Raw genomic sequence first — 21,327 nt, forward strand, 5'->3', positions numbered from 1 at the left:
ATCTTGAAAAATACCCAGGTGTTGTGATTCCAAGCACAAACAGCCCGTAGCCTAGTACAGAGCAGTATGCTCTACACAAAACACATGCTCAAACAAACTTATAGCAGTTTCTACCCATACACTTTTACAGCAACTCCACTGACAAGAACCTTTCTTAAAATCGTAGCTTAACAGGTTCTTATGTGGAGGGGTCTAGTAGTATAGGGAATGGGGGTTCCAGCGCAATCTCAACACGGGCAAGATCCGTGTCAAAAATCCACCTACGGACAATCCCCACTCCAAGTGTGGTTGGGGGCAACAGCGCAAATATGTTAGTCTATATATGGAGTGCGAAGATTGTAAAGAGTTTGTTTATGATTTCTGTGTAAAGTGCTTGAAACCCAAGTTTGTTACCCCACCACCAAATAAGTATATTTGTTGTGGTAAGAAAATGCAAATAGAAGACGACACGTCAGCACAGTGTTACGAGTGTGGTAAGAATATTCGTAATGCCGTACCAAATGCTACCAAAGAGCAATATTACGCCAATGGAGGTCGTAAGAAGACCCCATACAAGAGAATAAAATACTTTAGGGACTGGATGAGTCATATCCAAGGTTATCAACCGGTATATCTAGACGATGAAGTATGGGAGGAAATCATAGACCACTTAAAAGAGCCAACCCCACAAAGCCTACGAAAGACATTGAAAAAATTAAAACTAGGAAAATATTACAAAGCTATTCCCTATCTTTTGTCTGAAATTACCGGTAAGTCTATTCCCGAGGTTTCTGATATGACAAAAGCCGAGTGGATGTTTTGTCGGCTGGATAAGGATATTCCTTATTACCCTGACGTAATTTACGAAATATTTTACGAAATAGACCCCAACCACCCCCTGTTAGGATGGATTCCGAGGCGACAATAACATATTACACGTAATTCATACGATGAATTTATATTACGCGTAATAATTTGCCAAATAAGGTCATGCAAATAATTTATATTACGCGTAATAATTCGCCAAATAATTCATATTACGCGTAATAATTCACTGAATTTATATTACGCGTAATAATTCACTGAATTTATATTACGCATAATTTCCAGACTGTCGTTCAATATGCAAATGAAATCCTGTCTCGCTTTTTTCAAAGCAGATGTTTACTGAGCAAGCTTTCTTTGAAGCTCTTCTTTTGCCTCCTGGTAGATCTTTTTGCGAGATTCCTCGGAAAGATCTTTTACGACTGTTTTTTTATTCCTTATGTCCGACTTTAATTTCTCATACTTTTCCTCTTCGGCTAAGATAAGCGAGAATTCTACGTCGTCTATCTTTCTGTCACGCAAAGCCTTTGAGACAAGGTCAGTGATCGTATTTACTTTAGCCCTTGACAGAGCTATTGTCGTGTCGTGTTTTGATATTTTGCTTGACAACTGTTTCATAATGCCCGTAGTAACAGCTGAAATAATACCACAGGCTGCCCCAACGCCAGCCAAAGGAACTCCAACGATTATTCCCGGTCCAGTAAGCGAAGTAGCAACGCCGGAGCCCGTTAACACAACAGATATGGATCCTGAAGTTATCGCAATCTTATGTAGCGTACTCCGGGCTCTGACGTACTTTTTTCGGACTTTTTCGTAGTGTTTTGCCTGCCCTTCCAAGTAAGCCAGGATTAAATTTGCTTTGTTGAGCCTAAAGTTTTCAGCGTTTAATTCGTTAGGTTCCTTAGGAAGTTCAGGATAAAGTGGAGGCGCTGATGGTATAACATCCATTATATATACTAATGTACGACGCTTTTGGGAATGATATTGAGGAGCAGCCACATCACGACAACCGGGATTACTGGAATTGGAGAGCATTTAGGAAGATGTTTCCACACGCAGACGCCAGTAAGTTTGAAAGAAGACCCGATGGGATTTACTTTAACGGCTCCAGGATGTACAGCAATGCAGACTTGGAACATTCAAAGCTGGAGCAAGTAGGTGATCAGGTGCAGCGATTGACGATTGTACGCCCCGTTCATAAAGAAAGGCCACCAAAACCCGAGCATAAAGCACCTAATTTTCCTAGAAACTTATTGTTAAAGGACAACTGACCCCAAAAATTGCCGTTTTTCATATAAAACTACAACGTACATAGATCACATAAATTCAACTTTGAACTCTGATACAGCTTCTATGTCGCCGAAAAGAAATAATCAATTCGCGAAAAATAGCAACAGAAGAGCGCCATATTTGAGCCCGCAATAAATTACCGCATTAATGCTGTGACGTCACAACGTGAAGCTTGCATTCCAAACTTGTTGAGTTTGTATATTTCGAGTGCTAGTCGATCTTTTAATAGTCTAAGTTAGAGTAAGTTTCTTAATCCAGATGGTCCATTGTTGTGTGCCAGAATGCACCAACCATTCTTCCAAAACTGAGTCTGTTAGCTACCACAAAATTCCTAACAAAATAGCTCTTCAGAAGGCATGGATAGCGCGGATAAAGAGAGAGAACCTGCCGCCTTTGAAGAACTGCTACGTTTGCAGCGATCACTTCGAGGATTCATGCTTTGAAGTGGATCTGATGGAGCAGTTAACCGGGATAAAAAGGAAGAGGAGATTAAAGAGCGATGCTGTTCCGTCAGTATTCAATTTTTGCAAGCCAGCTAAAAGAAGAGCTACATCAGAGAACCGGCTCAAACGCAAACAAAACGAAGAGGTGAGATAACATGTCATTTATACATAACATAGTTTACATTGTTTTTCGAAATAATCACTCATGAAAAAGACTTATTAATGCATACCGAAGCGAGTCATCAATCATTAGCTATTTATGCTTTCATAGATGAAATGTTGCTTAAAATCATAAGTATAGCTAGTAATATTTGATCGATACTTGAAATTTTCAAAATGGTTATTTGCACGTGTTTAGTTTACATTTGATATCTATTCGTAAACCATAACAATGTTGCCGTAATATTCCAAATTTGCTTGGATAAATGACCACGGAAGAATAATTTATAGCATTGTTGGTTAATATGTTTATTTTGTATTATTTAAGGTAAAGTAGGCCTCGAAGAATGGTTTATAGTATTGTTGAAAACATTGTTTATTTTTGTATTTTCAAAGAATGTGGAGCAGCTATGTGCCACAATAAATCCCTCGTGTGAAGATCCACCAAGTATGGAAACACCAGAGTTCTCTCCTGAACCACTTTGTAAGGAGATTGGTGTTCAGTGTTGCCTTGGTTGTAGATATGTTGTAACATCCACTGTATCAACTCAGACAGAGCCTGGATACTATAAAGATGCCGACACAACAACAGTTTACAATCCCTCCCCTTCACCAAACATCAGTAGAGATGAAATACTCAGTGTGAGCTTCCACGACCACAGCTACAGTACTAGCTATCACCCCTCACCAGTAAAGTCAATGCCAACAGTGTCTCCACAAAAGTCAGAAAAGTCTTTGTTTTCAGAGGAAGAGGGACTCCCACTAAGTGACGATGATCATGGTTTCATTGTTTCATCACAAGAGACAGTTTCAACAGCGGACAGTGAATTAGAGCCAGAAAACAAAGACTGCAATAAAACTCTTGAAAACCATATCAAAGAACCTAAATATTTGGTATTTAACTCTTGTTTGCAGCAGTTATTCAAGTTTTGTAGAAGCTGTGGAGCACCTGTCGCTGATGTCAACTTTGTATGTCAAGGCAGCCTACTTATTGTGACAACTATATGTATGAAACATCATGCTTTGACATGGTACTCACAGCCAATGTTAAATCGCTTAGCTATTGGGAACTTGTTGATTTCCTCATCACTATTATTTACTGGTAATACTTTTACCAGACTTCAAAACTTTGCATCCTGTCTTGGCCTAAAATTTCTGAGTGAGAGGGTCTTTTACAGACATCAGGAACGTTACCTATTTCCTGTTGTTAATGATGCTTGGAAGAGAGAGGAGGCTGCTGTAATTGAAGAGCTGTCAAATAAGGACATAGTAAATCTCAATGGTGATGGCCGAAGTGACAGTCCTGGCCATAGTGCTAAATATGGCACATATACTATGATGGAGACAAGCACAGGGAAAATTGCCACCTTCAGCATTGTTCAAGTCTCTGAAGTAACCAGCTCCAATGCTATGGAGAAAGAGGGGTTTCTAAGGTGTTTGAACACTTTAGAAGACACGGTCAGTATAAAATGTATCACAACTGACAGACACACATCCATCACCAGCACTATGGCAAAAGATTTTAGCCACATCAAACACCAGTATGATGTGTGGCATCTTTCCAAGTCAATTGTAAAAAAGCTGAACAAGAAAGCAAAATTGAAGAAAAACCAAGAGCTGGCACCCTGGATACAATCCATTTCAAACCATCTTTGGTGGTGTGCTGCTACATGTAATGGGGATGTACAACTTTTGAGAGAGTAGTGGAAATCTGTTGTTCACCATTGCGTGAACAAGCATTCCTGGAAGGATGCAGAGGTATTCAAAAAGTGTGCCCATCCTCCCCTAACCCGCAGACAAGTGCGCACCACACACTGGATCAAGCCGGGGTCACCAGCTCATGTGGCCCTAGAAGAGGTTGTCCTTCAACCAAAGTTACTTAATGACTTGGCAAGATTGACCGACTTTTGTCACACAGGAGGGCTTGAAGTTTATCATTCGATGATGCTGAAGTATTGCTCAAAAAGAGAGCACTTCTCTTACAAGGGAATGGTTGCTCGTACTCAACTTGCTGCCATTGACAACAATTTCAATACAGCTAGAATTCAAGCAATTGTTCAAAAAGGCCCAAGGAGTGGAGAAGCTCGTTATCGCAAGTGCTTCCCTAAGATGCACAAGCGCTGGGTTGTTAAGCCAGTCTTACAAAGAAAAAGCTATGCTTTCCTCCCTGAGCTACAACTGAAAGTACTTGAAATTTGTGAGGGTGGCATGGAGGCTGCAGGGGTTGACCCAATTGAAGAGGTTGAATTACCAAGAAACATTGCTAGTGTTCCTGCCCCAGACAAACAGGAATTGATTGAACGACACCGGTCAAGATTTTCTAGGTAATTAATTTAAATGGAATGTAGTAGAGACTAAAAACACTAAAATGTGTAGTGTTAAGTGATGCTAATTCTAACCATTTCCTATTTTTAATTAACACTATTTAGTAGAAAATAATGCAAAGCATCATTGGCACTCTTTTAGTGATTGTACTCTAGTGAATAGCTGTTTTGAAAGAACTGTCAAGTAAGCCTGTCGTCCCAATCCCCCTCATCTTTGAACAGTTGTGTTCATTACTGGTAATAATTACAATGCTTCTACAAATGGGAAGGTACATGACAGACCCAAGTAAAACTGCTATAAACAAAATATGTAATTAATGTGAAGGGGACCTGATTAAAGTGGTAGATAAGTTTGCAGTTTTTAGATGTTCAGATGAAAATTTTATTAAAATATCATTACCACTTAGGAAACGATTGACTTTTAAATGAAATCTTAAAAGAGGTCTTTTCTTTAACTATCTACGCTCCATTATATATGGGGTCTCTCCCAGTATGAATGTAGTATAGAAAAAATTCCAGCTGAATAGTGACTTTCGCTTTCACTCATGGGAATCAAGATGTTCATTCATTTGCTCTCAGTGAATTAATCAGCACATGATTACTGAGCTGCAAAGGGCCTATTTGCCTGGAAAAAAAATATATGAGCCATAAATGGCTGACAAGCCTGGATGCCAAGATTTCCTAGTGCCAATTTGTCTGACAATGAGACTAGTCAGTACCGAGATTCTAAGATGGGGTGGGATTCTATCACCAAGAGAATATTTTTTTCATTTAGCACAATTTTTGAATCCATTATAGCATGCTACTTCAAGGCAAATTCTTTATAAACAATACTGACTAGCCTTGTTTTCAGACAAATTGGTGCCCAGGAAATATTGGTTATCCATGTCTAGTATAACTGCAAAATTTGCTTGGTTAGCTCATGATTTTGTCCACTAGTGCTTTGTACACTAGGTTCTCTATTCAGCTGGATATTTTGTCTAGGTGTAGTTGTTTTTAAATAATAAAATATGCAAAACCTAGAAAACATTTATATAAACAACTTTCTATATGTACTTCATCTAAAAATAAATTCATGACTAATCTTATACATTTTGGTCTCAGCCTTTCCATGTTTTCCTTTTCAATTTATCAATTCAGAAATCCTGATAGAAAAAAATCCACTCTGTGTATATGAAATGAAGTAAGGAATAAATAAAATGTATATAATAACTCCATGTAACTTTAGGCCAAGCTAATCATCTGCATAGTGAAAACCTTCAAATTCAAAGTCCTCCTCTAGTCCAGGGGGAGGGAAGTGTGCTCTGATGCACATGACAGCACAAGAGGGCAGAACAACCCGAACTTCCTTTCCAAGGACTCCCCAGCACCATCTTGCTAGTTGCCTATATGCAATGTGTCTGTACTGCTTGTGCTCTGGGCCTTCATACGCATTACTGTACTGCTGTTTGTACTGAGCCCATGCGGTTCGAAGAACATACTTATTGGCACAAACAGGTAAGAATCCAGGATGTTGAGTAATGCATGGTGGTGGTTCATCAGCATCTCCATCTTCAACAACAGACTGGCATGTTGCAACCACTTTTTCGATTTCTTGGCAACAAATGCATTCAGATATTGAATCCATAATTTGGCAGCTACCACAGGTACACCTATTTAACAGAAATAAAACAATTCTTAGTATCTTTGAACATTATCAACGATTGTCCCAAGTGAGAATATACATACACAACTTGTGACACAACTATATCCCTGTATCTATATCCTGCAGTATATAACTTATTGACTATCAAGCGATGTTTTTAAACATGTTTTTAATTAAAATTGTGAAAGTTGGTATTGCTTTTGGTCGCAAACTGGATTCATGCATACCAATATCTAAAGAACATATTGCAAGAACACGAGTGGCAAGATACGATTTTATATAAAATGGATATGTAGTTCAGTTTTGTGATAAGACAGAAGTACGACTTACCAATCTGAATTTGTAAGTCGATTGTTCTCTTGTTCATCGTCTTCAATAATGTCACTGTCAGATCCTTCTCTGAACTCTTCATCTGAGGAGATTTCTATTTCTGGTTCAAACTGATATGGCCGTAAACCAAATTCGTCGTCCATTCCGAAAAATTCTTGAGCGAAATCGTCTCCCGAGCTGTCCGAGCCTTCGGAAGAAGAATTAGATTCTGACATGCCTTTAATTTGATGACCAAGTTGTATTTTTTCGCAAAATATTGAGTAAAACGTATAAGAAACTGAGGAAGAAGTCAGACAAACAACTGGAAGCTTGAACTCTTGTGACGTTGTGACGTCATTACGCTATTTTTCTGAGCCCGCGATAAAAGCGCAAGATGGCGGCCACCAGAGCGATATATGCGATGTTTTCAAAAAATTGTTTTAGAAAAATGGATGCTCTATCCCCTTTAAAAACTGGATTTTTGGACTTCTCAAATGATGTAGTTCCTCTTAAAAATGGGTCATTTTGGAGGGTCAGTTGTCCTTTAACCACGGAAGATTACCCATTTTACGATGCTGAAGGTGGTGTAAACAACTTCGAAAAGCTGGTAACGCACCTGAAGATTTCAGTGGGTAAACAATCATTTAACGTAATACTAAGAAATATCTATAAGAATACGATGTTGAAGCATACGTCGGGTAAAGAGGCCAGGGAATGGTTAGCAGGGCCCAATATGCGGTATTGGCCGCAGCAGTTAGACTTTGCTATTTGGGCTGCCACTAAAGGTTGTGGTGTTGCCGCGGACATGTTTCACATTCCAATTATGCAGTTTCACGTTGCCTTTACGGTAAGGAGGTTGTTGAAGGAGCTTAACGTACCCCTACCGGGAGATAAGGCATTTAATCCAATGAATAACCGATATGACGCCGCAGCCCTGGAAAGGTTAATTAATGAGTTCAAACCACAGCAAAAAGACTTTCGTTATAAGGAGGGTAAGACGCATGGGCTGGGTATAGTTTACGTTTGGGGTGCCAATGGTGAGAAGCCGGCTGACTACGGACATCAGGAATACCCAAGTAATGAGTTAGAGTTCGGTGATATGGGCGGCGATAAGGGTAATAATTCATTAATTACTAGAATTCAAACAAACTACCCCGGCACTTGGGATCCGTTCGTGTTAATGAAAGGAAAAGGTTTAAGGAACCTAGCCAGGATTAACCGTAGCATTGAAGCATTCGTGTACTGCATCCTGGGAGCGCAGGTAAATACCCGCAACCCCATTGTTGGATCCCAAGGCGCTTCACAGGAAACGCAACAAGAATTCCTAACTTTATTTGAGTCTGCAATAATAGAGAACAACATATCCAAGTCGGTGCAGAGATATCAATTAGCGGTGCAGCAGTCTAAAGTGCGACTGGATTACGCTTTGTCGCCTGGTTGTTGGTTAATGCCAAGTAATTTAGTTATTAACACCAATTCCGTTGTGGGTTATAACAACAAGCTGCAGCGAGCTACTAAGGATATGAAGTTTGGGGTGAACGACGTGAACTCTGACACTCTTAGGAACATTCCTCACTTCGTAGAGAAGCCAAAAAAGTCACACGAAGCGAAGCTACCCGTAGTTAAGAAACCATCGAAGAAGGCCCATGTTATGCCTACGATACCCGAGGAATACGACCATAACTTACTAAAAGCCGGCTTAGCAGCCGCGGGTGTTGGTCTAAGCTATTATATATGGCGATGAACAACCCCTACGTAACTGGAGTAGATTGTGTTTATACGACTTACACAGGCGAGAAAAAATACACCCAAGCATCTTGGGTTGACGTCACCGGCCTATCCGTAGACCTGAACTATTCAGGAAAGAAGTTAATCCTTTGTAGCATTTGCCTTGGCTCCGCGAGTCATGCTAACATTGGGTTTCGATTTTGCGATGTTAACGGCGCACTACAGCCAATGCGCGCGAAGACGAACAACAGGGAGCCAGCACACTTTTCCGCAGAACCACCGACGAGTAGCGCTGAAAATTTATCGGTTTGGACTTTACACATGGTTGCCGATTGCCATGGGGAGGTAAAGCTGCAGATACGCGTAGACGACACCGGGAGCGTTTGCATAAATAGCATAGAAGATCAGAGAAATAAGGCTTATAATCACATGACAATTAGCACTCTTACGGTGCTTAGCCTTTAAATATATGAATCCACATTTAAGCGAAATGCGTTACCTCCACTACCTAGGGTCAGAGAGTTACAACAAACATGAGTGGTTCGATGTGGGGATGTGGGTTGAAGTTGGAGGTCCTGCGTTAGTCGTTTGCACCGTTAACGTCGGTACGTTGGTAAGCGCAAACGTGGGGTTTAGGCTTGTTGATGAGAATAACGAGCCTTTAACTCCCTATCGAACTTCCTCGAGCAATAGGAGAGTAGCTCACTTTTCGATGGAGCCAAACAAGTTTAGCGGTGAAAACCTAACACCAGTTACGTTTCACGTGGTAGTTAACTGTAAGTATGCTAAGCTGCAGGTGTTTCCTGACGACGTTACCAGCGACGGATCAAACTTTGGTTATGTAGTGATAAATGGTGTGTATAAAAACGACGATGCCGCCTGGAACCACAAACCCATTAGCACCATGAGCGTGCTGCCGTTAGTCCCGCATTATCGAGGCGGCGCAAATACTATCTTTACTTATCCCAAGCCGAGAACGCCTCGGGTACCCGACAAGGATAAGCCCCCAGTAACGTACCCAGATAAGATTAACCCTGAATCTTCTTCAGGAGTACCACTCCAATAGCGACGACCAAGATCCAAATGTTGTTGCCCACGAACTTTAACAGTTCGCCGCCGGCCCTAAGTGCCAAGGAAACGACCGAACCCAGCAGCCCAGGAAGACCGGCTGCCATCTTTTTTCCCAAGTCCGTCAGCCCATTGCCTAATTTCTTTACGCCCGCGCCTGTAGCCTTAAGCGTGGATAGGATAACTCCTACTACGCTCGAAATAGCAACCGCAAATGCCAGCGGAATACCATACTTCACCAGAGCTCTTTTTATTTTTTCCTTGGTAGTAAGCCCCAGCTCCTTTTCCAGGTTTTCCTTTTGAGTCCGCAATTCCGCAAGGCGTATTTCAAGGGCCTCCACCTCCTTTTGAGCTGCTTCCCTCTCCTCTTCGGGGCGAGTTTGGTCATCGATTATTTCCTGCTGCCGCTCTATTTGCCCCTCCAGGTCTTCAATAGCCTGATCTCTTTGCCGAAGTTGCTCCTCTTTAGCGTTGATTTCAGCAACCAACTGCCGCCGCTCCTCTAAAGACCTAGTTATGGTGGTCCGTAAGTCCTTAGCTTCTTCCTTGCTTATGTCTAGGTCTTGCAGGGCAAGATTGAGGGCTTGTCTGGCTTGGTCTCTTTCGTTTAAAGCCGTTTCAGCTTCTCGCTTGAATTGCAGTATGACTTCGTTCTTGCCCTTGATTTCTTTCTTTTGAGCATCAAGGAGTAGTTGGTTTTGTCGCTTGTATTCTGCTTCCCTTTCCTCCAACGTTTCTTGTAGTTCCTCGGCGTGTTTTTCTAGTGCGGCCCTTTCATTTATGTTTTCCAATCTTTCTAACATGCTTCTAGTGGCACGCTGGAAGCCTTTTAATCTTGCTACGTCACCCCTAACTTCACCATTGTCGTCGAAAAGGGGCTGCGGTTTTGTCCAGCGGTCTTTATCAGGAAATCTCAGGTCTTGAACGCTTATGAGGACTTTGTTTCCGCGTTCTGTGAGCCTTACGTCGTCAGCATCGAAGTGGGAATAGCGCTGCGTTAGCTCTTGCGTTGCCCACTCTACAGTTTCCCGCGCGGCTGCCTCAGGCTGCTCTATGTTTTGAAGCTCCAAGTACTCAGGGACGGGGCTGCCGTGGTTTTTTGATTGCCACATGCGATTCAAGGCGGCCTTGAAGCTTTTCCATCTATTACCATACTTGTTTTCTAGAGCCATGTCGTAGATTAGGGGGTCGGTTTCCGCGCCTTTAGTCCATGCGTCATATTCTTCGTCGTTAATATCGACTTGACCTTCTTCGGTGGTGGGGTCAAAATCCGTTCCTTCTACTTCCATTATATATGATAAGCTCAAAGTTAAACCCCAACGTATTACCTAAGCAGGTTGGCGGACTGAAAGCAGAACGCACCTTTCACCGAGTCACCTTTACCCCCAGCAGCGCTAGACCTGGAGAAACGCTGTACGTAGGCGTGCCCCGCCTAACGGATAACCTAGTCTTAGTTCCTGGCACCCTGGCGCTAAGGTTTGACCTAGCAATACAACCAAGCACTGCGGACGCGCGTCACGTTGTCAACGACCTTGGCCGCAACATTGTCTCAAAGATGCGGGTGAAGTTCGCAGGGGAATCCCTCTTGGACTTAAATAGGTACGATCTGTATACCACGTACAAAGACTTATGGTTGACTGCATTTGACCGCGCGCAAAGGATAGAGCAGGGAATCGCCAGTGATGCCATACGCAAGGTAAGAAGCGCAACCTCTGGCGCCTCAGGAGAAGACGAAATAAAGACGGCTTATGGCACTAAATATGTCGTTCCATTAGATTTCGAAGTTATCACGAACCACGGTGCATACTACCCAAGGCAGCTAAGCGAGCTGCAGTTCGAAGTAACCCTAGCAGACACTACGAACATCCTACAGGGAAAGGACGTAAGTTCCTCAGCCGTCCACCCATACTCCGTTACTAACTTAGAGCTGCAGTATGAAACGGTATACAGCGAAGACTTAGCACGTAGCGCCGGTATGGAATACAGCTCCGGGAAGGCTTTCCTTTACGATCACGTCGTGATGTACAAGACGTTCAGCTTTACAAATAACGTCGAAGAGGTCATCAACCAAAGCATTAACCTTCCCAGGCGCAGCCTTACAGGGATAATGTTGCTGTTCGCAAAGACATACACGGCAGGATTGCGTGACTCCGAGGCGTTCTTTAATCCTAACATTACCAACGTAGGTGTTAGCATCAACGGAGTGCCTAATAAGGTTTACTCACAAGGGATAAAGCCCGCGGATATGTACCGGGAAGTCGCACGTAAGTTTGGCGACCAAATTGACCCAAAGAAATTCTTTAAGGATAAGTACGCGCTGTGGATCGACATGCGCACGACGAACGACGAAGACCTACATGGACAGGGATTGCGGCTGGTAAATACCCAGGACGGCATTACGTTGGAGATCAAGCGCACCAAAGACGCCAGCGACGCTACTAAGATCAACGCATATATCTTCGTAGTCTCAGACGCGCAACTGAGTGTAGAAATGAATCAGCTAAAGAGCGTTGCGTACTAGGATGACTGAGGATAAAAATATCCCTTACGTATAATATGCTCCGCGTATTCGAAAACAACGAAACTAAACTGCAATGCCTAGTGCAAAGCGACAAGCTGTACTTTAAGGCGAAAGAGGTAGCAAAGGCATTAGGTTACGCAGACACCAAAGATGCTATCAAAGTCCACGTGCGGGATAAGTATAAGAAGAGGCTTAGCGAATTTAGAATAGAGGTGAATCGCCTCCCTTCTGGTTCACACCCACAATCCCTGTACGTGACGGAATCTGGTTTGTATCAGTTAATATTTAGCTCCAAGCTACCGACAGCAGAGGCATTTCAAGATTGGGTCTTCGAGGATGTCCTACCAACGTTAAGGAAGACAGGAAAGTACTCTCTGGATGGTCCAAACAAGTTAGTCTTCAAGATCGAGAACGAGTTCGACCTGCACAAGAAAGTCGTAGATTACATGCGTCGGTTTCACCCTACGCTGTTATTAGCACCTGGACTCGGGGAATTGCAAGATACCACCAGTAAAAGGATAACGTGCTGGCAAAAGGGCTACCAGGCAGGTCAACCCGACATCTTAGTTCTTAATGCACATAAAAAATACAATGGGTTCTGTCTGGAACTGAAGACGCCAAAGGGTAACGGCGTATTGTCCGACAAACAAAAAGCGGTATTGACGCAATATGAAATGAATGGATACTTAACGATGGTAAGCAACGATTACGATCTGATCTGCAGGGAAATCGACCGTTACGTCGACGGCATTCGCATACCTTGTCCTGGCTGCGTTAAGGCTTTCAAGTCACAGGAGACGCTACAAACGCACCGAAAGATATTTCATAAATATAATGATAGTTGAACAAACTCACTGGCGCGAATTAATACAAGGCATTTCATACAAAATAAAAAATTACGTCGTCTTCGAGGACATTAACCGTTTAAGGTTGGTCCTCTTAGACGGCAGCCAAGAGTACAGTTTATGGGCTCCTGACTGCGTACGGTACGTACTGCAAGGCGAAGAGTACACTCACATACGTAGCTATGGTAAAGTCAACGGTCGATGGAAGTTCGACGTTGAAAGAAAGGCGGAGGCTAATCCATTGTGTGATTAGTCGTCCTCATGGGCTTCTAGGTATTGGTCTGCTACGTCGGACCTCATTTTTTCCGACATGAAATCGATCGATATCGTAATCAAGGCTCCTCCTGCGAACGCTGCGACGTAAGGTAACATCATATATTAGACCATTCTTTTCGTATTGCAAGGTAATGGTCTAAAGGCTTGGGACCTTCGTACAGGCAACACCAAATATGTTGACCGCTGCGTTGACAACCACATTTATCGCAGATGCCGTCCCAGTGTTCTCGGTTCTCCCATCTTACTCCTTCGTAGTCGTCAAAGCATACGAAATCTTGGTCTATTTCTTTTTTACGCAGCACTAAAGCCCGGCTGGTTTCAAGGGGGCAACATCGCTCTGCTAAATCGCCGTGGGTTTCACAGACGACTTCTTCGAGGTGGTAACGTCGGCAGCGGTATTTATGCCAGTTCTCTTCAAAGAGGGGTTCATCGCATCGGTGGCAATGGCCTTTAAGGCAGACTCTATGCTCGCGGTGATATCGTAGGGCCTGTACGGTGGACAATTCCTTACCGCAGTCGCCGCAAACAGTGCTGATGGTCTTTTGACAGACTTTCTTGGAAAGGTGGTATTGTAATCGTTGCTTGGAGCTGAAAGTTCTATTACATTGCACGCACTTCATTATATATACCTTATTTTTTATTGTTAAATTGTTAAATGCTGCAAAGAGGGTTTTAGGATAGGGTCTATTATTTCTTGTTATTTTGTTAAGCCCCGTAAGAGGGTTTTAGGATAGGGTCTATTTTTTATTGTTATTTTGTTAAATCATCGTAATCGAAGAATGGTTAACATGATTATCTTTTTGCTGGTTTCAACGATGAGAAAGAATGATACCTCATCTTTTAATGGGGGCTTAACAAAATAACAATAAAAAATAGGCCCTTACTTGAGACCTCTTTGCAGCATTTAACAAAATAACAATAAAAAAGAAAGACCTATACTAATTCCTCTTGCTGGGGCTTAGTAAGATCTTCTTTGCGACCTCTTACTCTTCTCGAACGTCGTCTAAAGTCCTTTGTGCTTTAGTATCCGCGGGACACCAATGTCCAACGAAGTCTTCTTCAGAGAATACCTTATTACAGTGACAGCAGCTGTGTTTCTTACGAGGCGTCGGAGGGGTAACGATGATGCAGTCAGCAGGTAGTTCGCACGTAATGCAGTCCATATATCTATGGGGGATATCGAATGAAGCCCTTAATGGGCTCCTTAGCCCAGCCCGCCATTGTCAAAAGCGCGCCAAACCGTTCTGCACGCTTCAGACCACACATTTCATCGTACAATTCCTGTACGCGCTCTTTTAACCGGTCTATCTCTTCCCTTTGCATTTCTATGGTGTCTCTTTTATCCTTTGCGTCGGCGGTAATCCTTCTTACTGCTTCCACTGGTTCCATCTATATATGAACCCAGATCACATGCCTTGTAACGCTCTGATAGTAGGACCCACCGGCTGCGGAAAGACCCAGTTCATCGTGGAGCAGCTATTAGGATCCTTTAGATACCGCTTTGACTACATAGTGCTGCTTTGTCCCACCTACGTGAATAACCGCACCTGGGAAGGCATAGGAGTGAAAGATGACGGCTTCTTCGTAGATATCTTAGATCCTAACGAGTTATCCAGCCATTTGAAGTTCTGGCACAAGCAATTCCCTAAAGATACACAGACGCTCCTCATATTGGATGACATTGCCTGTGGGGACGACGTAAAAAGGCGCACTTCGGAGTTGGTGAAGCTCGCCTTTAGCGGTAGACACGACAATATTAGCGTTTGGTTGCTTTCCCAGCAGCTTACCAGCGTCTCTAAGCCCTTCAGGGAAAACATAGGATCGCTTGTCGTATTTTATACTCCGAGCAAGTCTGACCTGGAAACCATCTTAAGCGACTACGGCGGCGAGATATCCAAGGAACAGTTGCATGAATACATGCGGCATTTAAAAACGCACCAACATTCCAAAATGATCTTCTCTTTGAGGTTTCCGTATTCCATTAACATATATGGACATTGAGCAGCTCTTAGATGAAGTCCCCACGCAGTTAGACGAAAGTAACCTTAAGGAACAACTTAACATCCTTGTGTCTTCTGGGAAGTGCAAAGAAATGATAGGCAAGGAACTTACCCATGAGCAGGTTAATAAGTTGTCAGAAGATGAAGTTAAGAAGTTCCATAAGAGGTACGAGGCCGCCCTTGCAAGTAAGACCACGGACGCCGTAGCAGATTCCGCCATCCGACTTGCCACTAAATTGCTTGGACTTGCACTGCCCATAGACGACGTGGAGCAACTACAGAAGGACATAAGAGATGACTATGTCATCGCCCAAGAACTTAAGATAACCTGTGGGTGGTTGTCTTTGAAGTGCGGTAAGTTAATGGCAGTCGCCTCTGCGGCTTTGCACGTAGCTCAGCATGTCGACTTGAAGGAGGTACTAGGTTCCTTCGGAACATCTTGGAAGGACTTCAAGAAGGACAGAGAAGTCGAAAGGGTATTCAAGGCGGCACTTGCTGAGGTACCTAGTCAAGTACCTGCAAGTGACTTATCAAGTACTTAGTCAAGTCGTTCGCGGGAATTACCCAGGTCGCCTCAAGTACCTAGTTAAGTACTTATCAATTCCTTCAAGTCCTTAGATATAAATGAGTGAAGCTGAATCGAAGGCGGAGGAAACCCCTCAAGTAGAGGAGCAACGAATCACCAAGGCTAAATCTCCAGGCAGAGTTGCTGCCGGTAAGAAGCTCGCGGAGATGAACAGGAAGAACAAAGCAAAGAAAGAAGAAAAGGTGGAGGAAGAGGAATCCTTCATTAATCCTGGGTACGTCATTGGCGCGTTAGGAGTCGCTATAGCAGCAGGCAGCCTTTACTTACAATGGCGGGCAGCAAAGCCAAAAGTAAAGTTGGAGCCAGCGCATTACGCACCTGTGGAGGTTAGAAAAAGCAAAATCCCTGAAATGGAGTAATAACCTTCTCGCTTTGTAATATAATGTCGACCGCGTTGTTGAAAACTGTTGAAGAAGCAGCTATCATTACTTCTATTGTTGCGGGTATTGGTTGGGTAGGTAAGAAAGTGCTCAAAGAAGACTTTACTGAAGACCCAAGCAAGAGCTTCGCTAACTTTGCTAAGATGACCGCTGCCGTAGGCGGGGCTATCATGGTAAAGGATTACCTACGGAAGGAAAAGTACCTACCTAATGTATAATGGTTAGCTTAGTCGCAGGTGGAGTCATTGCAGCTTTAGCATTTACAGGGGCTAATTATGGTGGTCAATATTTGGATAGATTAGTTAGAGGCGACAAAAGCGGTGCCGCCGAAAGAAAGAGACACGACTTAGCGCTGGAGAAATATCAAAGGGACGTTGCAGCTTGGAATGAAAAAAGACAAGCTTACAGGGATTGGTTGGATAAGAACTACCAAGACAAAATGCAGGCAGACAAGAACTTCGAAAACACAGACTACGCCTTCAAACTTTATGCGCAAGCACACCCCGACTTTAGAATGAAAAAGCCTCAGTTCAAGAATTACTACCAGCCTTCTAAGAAACAAAAAGACAATGAATTGGTCTTTGTAGGAGTCGCAGGGCTGGCCGGAGGCGTGGCTTTGGCGTATCTAATATAATGATCGTCTTTTTGGAAAGCGACAAGAATGACTTTACCACGTATTTGAATCCTCCCATCAAAGCCTGTAAGGTTCGGTTGGTTAGTTGCTCTTTGTACAATTCTTGGTATAATTTAATTAATGGCTTTGTCATCGGAACTTCCGGCACCAAACCAAAAATACCAGATTCCCATTACACCCCCATAACACTGGCTAAGGAGCTAGCAAAGCATGGATATACTCTTACCACAGGATTACCCCATGAAATGACATTTAAGAAAAATAATGGGAGCGCTAATTTAAAGGACAGTTCATTGGTAGAACTCCTGGGCCTTACTAGTACCACAATAAATAGCGGCAATACATATGATGTGAAATGGAAAGTCGCATCCTCTTACGAAGTCTATTGCGACTTGGTTCATAGTTACAACAATGGAGAAAAGTCTTCTCTTATGTCCAAGTTTCTGCCCCAAGGTAATCCATTTGACCCAGTAGAATACACTCCCATTTCTTTGAGCTATGACTTGTCTAATTTGGTAGAAAGCATAAACATCACCATTAAAGTGGACGGAAAGACGGTGGATTTTAACGGACGTAAGATCAATCTTGTTTTGGAATTCATATAATGGGCCGCGTAGAGGACAAACTTAAAAGGATTTACTATGGGCCGGAAGGCTATTGGAGAGGAGCGTCAGCTATCAAGAAGCTCGCGACCGCGGCCAGGGTATCAGACGAAACGGCTAAGAACTGGTTGAAAAAACAAACCCTCTGGCAGGTTTATCTTCCCGTGCCTAAGTACATTCCCAGGCCCAGCTTCACCGTAAATACCCCCAATGAAGTTCATCAGGCGGATTTGCTTTTCTTGCCGCACGATAAGGTGAGAAAGAAGACCTATAGGTACGCTTTGACCGTAGTTGATATCGCAAGCAGATATAAGGACGCCGAACCTATAACCAGCAAGGATTCTGGGGAAGTCGCAGAAGCCCTAGGTAGGGTTTATAAGCGCGTCTTGAAATGGCCTAAGCTGCTGCAAGTGGATGCGGGGACGGAGTTTATGGGCGTGGTTACCAAGACCCTGAAAGACCACGACACTAAAATTAGAAGAGCTAAAGCAGAGTACCACAGGGGTCAAAGCATTGTCGAAAGATTCAATAAGACCCTGGCCGAGCGTCTCTTTGGATACCAGTATTGGAAAGAGCTGGAAGATCCCTCCAAACGCAATAGGGAATGGACTCAGAGGCTCCCCCAGGTCGTCGCAGCTTCGAACAACGAGGCGGCCAGGGCTACGGGAATGAAACCCAGGGATGCCATAAAAAAGAAACACGTGGAACACAAGTCCTTCATCAGAAGTTCGAGGGCGGTCTTCCCCCATGAAAAGAAATTAGGTAATGTCACGGTTCGATATCTCTATGAGCCGGGTGAATTAGAAGGAGGATCCAAAAGAGCTACGGATCCTAATTGGTCTTTGGAAACTTACCAGATCCGAAGTGCGATAGCTAAGAAGGGTCAGCCCATCTTGTATTATCTTCATGATGGCCCCACGCGTGGGTTCGTCAAAGAAGAACTGCTTATCGTGTGATGTCCGAATGCTATCGTATGCACTCCGTCATCACACATCCATCGCTTACCGTCAAATGCAGACAGCGACACCTTCTCCTGCGTGACGTTATGTATCTGATGACCATAGCTGCGCAGGCTGTTCATCTTATGCCGCTGTTCCTTCCGTGTTCGTAATACGTTGAGGTAGGACTCGTGCGTAATGTCCTTCTTAACCACGTACTTTTTTACGCCTTTAGCTTTCTTTTCTACACCGTCTAACTTTAGCACGCTGTACATCTTTGGTTTCAGACCCACGTACTCTACTATGGGTTTTCCTAACATTTCGTCTTTCATCTTCCCAATTACCTTCTTATTCTTCGCAGAGTAAAGGAAGTGCTCCTTCGGGTAACCGCTGGTGTCGTACTCGTCTATGTCGGGGAGGCAGTCTTTGTAAACGTCTTCCGTTTGCACTTCTAGAATTAGGGAGTCGGTGTCTGTGTACAGGAGGCGACAGCGGTCTCCGTACTTTGGCTTAAGCTTATCGTAGTAGAACTCGTACATAAGCAGCTTCGATAGATCCAGCACCGTAAAGCCTGTGTAAACGGGCTTGTTTAGTAAGAGGTTTGCCCTTTTCATGTGAATCACGTAGAAGTTCAGCATTTCTACGTATCTAACGAAGCCTGGCTGTGACACGTATGCTTCTGCTTCCTCTTTGGTGCTGACTATTTTTACGCTTACGCGCTTGCGGATGTTCTCCATTGTCTTTCCGAACACGCTGTTGTTCATCAGTTTGAAGAGGTTTTTCTCGAAGTCATTTTTCGCTGCGGTACGCTTTTGCGTGTTAAAGTCAATGTAGGGGCGCATCCAGGGTTCCTGCGTGAATTTTAGGACTCTGTGGATCTTCTCTACGCGCATTCCGTGTCGCACGTAGAACTGCAGGTTGCGGTAATGTACCACATACTTCTTCTTATCCATCAGGTTCATAGTTAGTTTCCTGTACGGTTTGTAACCAGGGCACATTTGCTTTTGCAGCGGACTTAGCTGCTTAAATGGTATCTCTATCGCTTCTGGTGCTAAGGGGAACTCATTGTGTTCGTCGTGCAGGCGCTCTGGGTACTCCAGATCCACTTCTAAGACGTAACCCTTGTCTTCCTCCTTTCCTACCTGCATGTAGAAGTCTATCGGCTTCACTGGATCCCATTCGAAGTCTCTCACAGGTAGGTACTGTGACATTGCCCAACCATAAAGGTTATTCGCATCCAGGTAGTAAATGTATGTGGTTGGTTTCTCTGGGTCGTGCTCTACTAAGGGGTTGTTTGCGCGGGCGTAACGTCGGCTGGGCCCGCATACGCCGCCACGAATACCGTCTTCCATAAACCGATACATGTCGTACTCCGTTAGGAGATCCAACTGCGCATTTGTCTTCTTTAACAAAGCACTCCAGCTGAGCCCAGGAGCCGTGTAGAAATTAGCGGGATCCAATCCGTAATATTCCATAGCCATCTTTCTGAAGCTTTGGAAAACATCTGCAAGCAGCACTACGTCAGACCTTAGGTAGATGTCGTGGTAGTCCCCCATGTTCTCACAGGAGTACTTTTCCCACACGTCTAACGCATGCTGGTACTCCTCATCCTTTATGCCGGACTCGTTTAGGGTGCTGTAGAAGCGATCTTTGGGTGGTAGGGACTCTTTGAATCGATCCCAGGAATCCATGTATTCGTATGGGTAGACTCCTTTCCTTTCCGCGCCATATTGACTGGAAATGGGAAAGTTGGTGTTATACTTTACGAGGTTTGCTAAGGAGTCCGCCATAAACTGCTGCGAATCTAAGAACTTTAGCTTACCCACAGTTACGGACATGTAGCGCTCTTTGTTGTTGGGTATGCATTTGACGTCGGAGCCGTCTGTTCCTTGTAGTAGCAAATGGGAGTCGTAACCGCGGAGGTTGTGAAAGAACACCGGAATCTCCATATCTGGATTTACTTTGAAGTTTATATTGCATTTCCAATGAGCCGCTCCTCTGTATTTACCCGTGATGTGGCAGTGATCCCTAACCTTATCCACATAGAAATCCTCAACAAATGCTTTGTGGCAGTGAATGCAGTGCGTGGAGGGCTTTCCCGGCTTCTCACCTTTCTTAGCATACTTCCCGCATTTAAAATGAGCTTCTCCTAGATACTTTCCATCTTCATCCCACGCTTTCTTGGCTCGTCTTCCAAACTGAAGAAGCGTATGTTGACAAATGTGGCATTTTTTTGCCTTGTTAAAAGCCTCCTGGTTCTCTTTGGTAAATTCCATCTTCTTTGGACGTCTTAATTGTTCTCTAATCTCCCCCTCCTCTTCTCGCAATGCTTCTAGAAACTCATTAGCTGCGTTCTTACCTCGGTAAATCACAGGAGGGTTTGCTTTACCGTCTGATCTGACTACTATGTAACCAAAGGAGCAGATCTCGTGTAATCCTACCTTATTCGTGGCACCACGTTTCTGCTCTTCCTTAGTTATCAACGCTTCGAAGTCTGCATATATCACGTAAGGCACTTGCATCTGCTTTTGATGGTTTGCGTATGAAAGCTCTTTGTTGGTGGGCATCTGGATCCGTTGCGCCACTTCTTCGACTCCGCGGCAGATCTCATCGTGTTTCTTTAGGGCATTTAAGGATGTAAATGACAGCAAGCAGCAGTCACAGAAGTACTTTTTGCCTTTGTGCTTAGTATGTCTGTAGAATAGTCTGCTAATGTGTTTAACCCATGAGTAGTGTCCGCCGTGGTAGAATAAATGTACGCGCTCTCCTTTACTT

The 21,327-nt window shown here is 43.7% G+C and overlaps 2 protein-coding genes across 2 annotated transcripts; one reads left to right on the forward strand and one right to left on the reverse strand.

Annotated features, from left to right (window-relative positions):
* The first annotated feature begins 2,157 nt into the window (after window positions 1–2,157).
* On the forward strand, window positions 2,158–5,431 carry LOC148909866 (uncharacterized). Its single transcript, XM_089032601.1, has 2 exons — window positions 2,158–2,682; window positions 3,093–5,431. The coding sequence occupies exons 1-2, from the start codon at window positions 2,353–2,355 to the stop codon at window positions 4,398–4,400; spliced, it is 1,638 nt and encodes a 545-aa protein (XP_088888727.1). The 5' UTR covers window positions 2,158–2,352; the 3' UTR covers window positions 4,401–5,431.
* On the reverse strand, window positions 5,379–7,210 carry LOC148909867 (uncharacterized). Its single transcript, XM_089032602.1, has 2 exons — window positions 6,996–7,210; window positions 5,379–6,672 (listed from the first exon to the last, which is right to left on the reverse strand). Exons 1-2 carry the CDS (start codon window positions 7,208–7,210, stop codon window positions 6,255–6,257), a joined length of 633 nt encoding a protein of 210 aa, XP_088888728.1. The 3' UTR covers window positions 5,379–6,254.
* Window positions 7,211–21,327: the final 14,117 nt, after the last annotated feature.

The sequence above is a fragment of the Actinia tenebrosa genome, unplaced genomic scaffold (genome assembly GCF_029948245.1).
Source record: "Actinia tenebrosa isolate PJP-AT-01 unplaced genomic scaffold, QUT_ActTen_1.0 PGA_scaffold1__47_contigs__length_23844297, whole genome shotgun sequence".
NCBI lineage: Eukaryota > Metazoa > Cnidaria > Anthozoa > Actiniaria > Actiniidae > Actinia > Actinia tenebrosa.

What these genes read in the sequence shown, in the direction of transcription:
- LOC148909867 (XM_089032602.1), bottom strand. Translation starts at nt 7,210, where the DNA reads ATGTCAGAATCTAATTCTTCTTCCGAAGGCTCGGACAGCTCGGGAGAC. An exon ending in CGACTTACAAATTCAGATTG is followed by an intron (nt 6,673 to 6,995) that starts GTAAGTCGTACT and finishes TCTGTTAAATAG; the next exon opens with GTGTACCTGTGGTAGCTGCC.
- LOC148909866 (XM_089032601.1), top strand. Translation starts at nt 2,353, where the DNA reads ATGGTCCATTGTTGTGTGCCAGAATGCACCAACCATTCTTCCAAAACT. An exon ending in AACGCAAACAAAACGAAGAG is followed by an intron (nt 2,683 to 3,092) that starts GTGAGATAACAT and finishes GTATTTTCAAAG; the next exon opens with AATGTGGAGCAGCTATGTGC.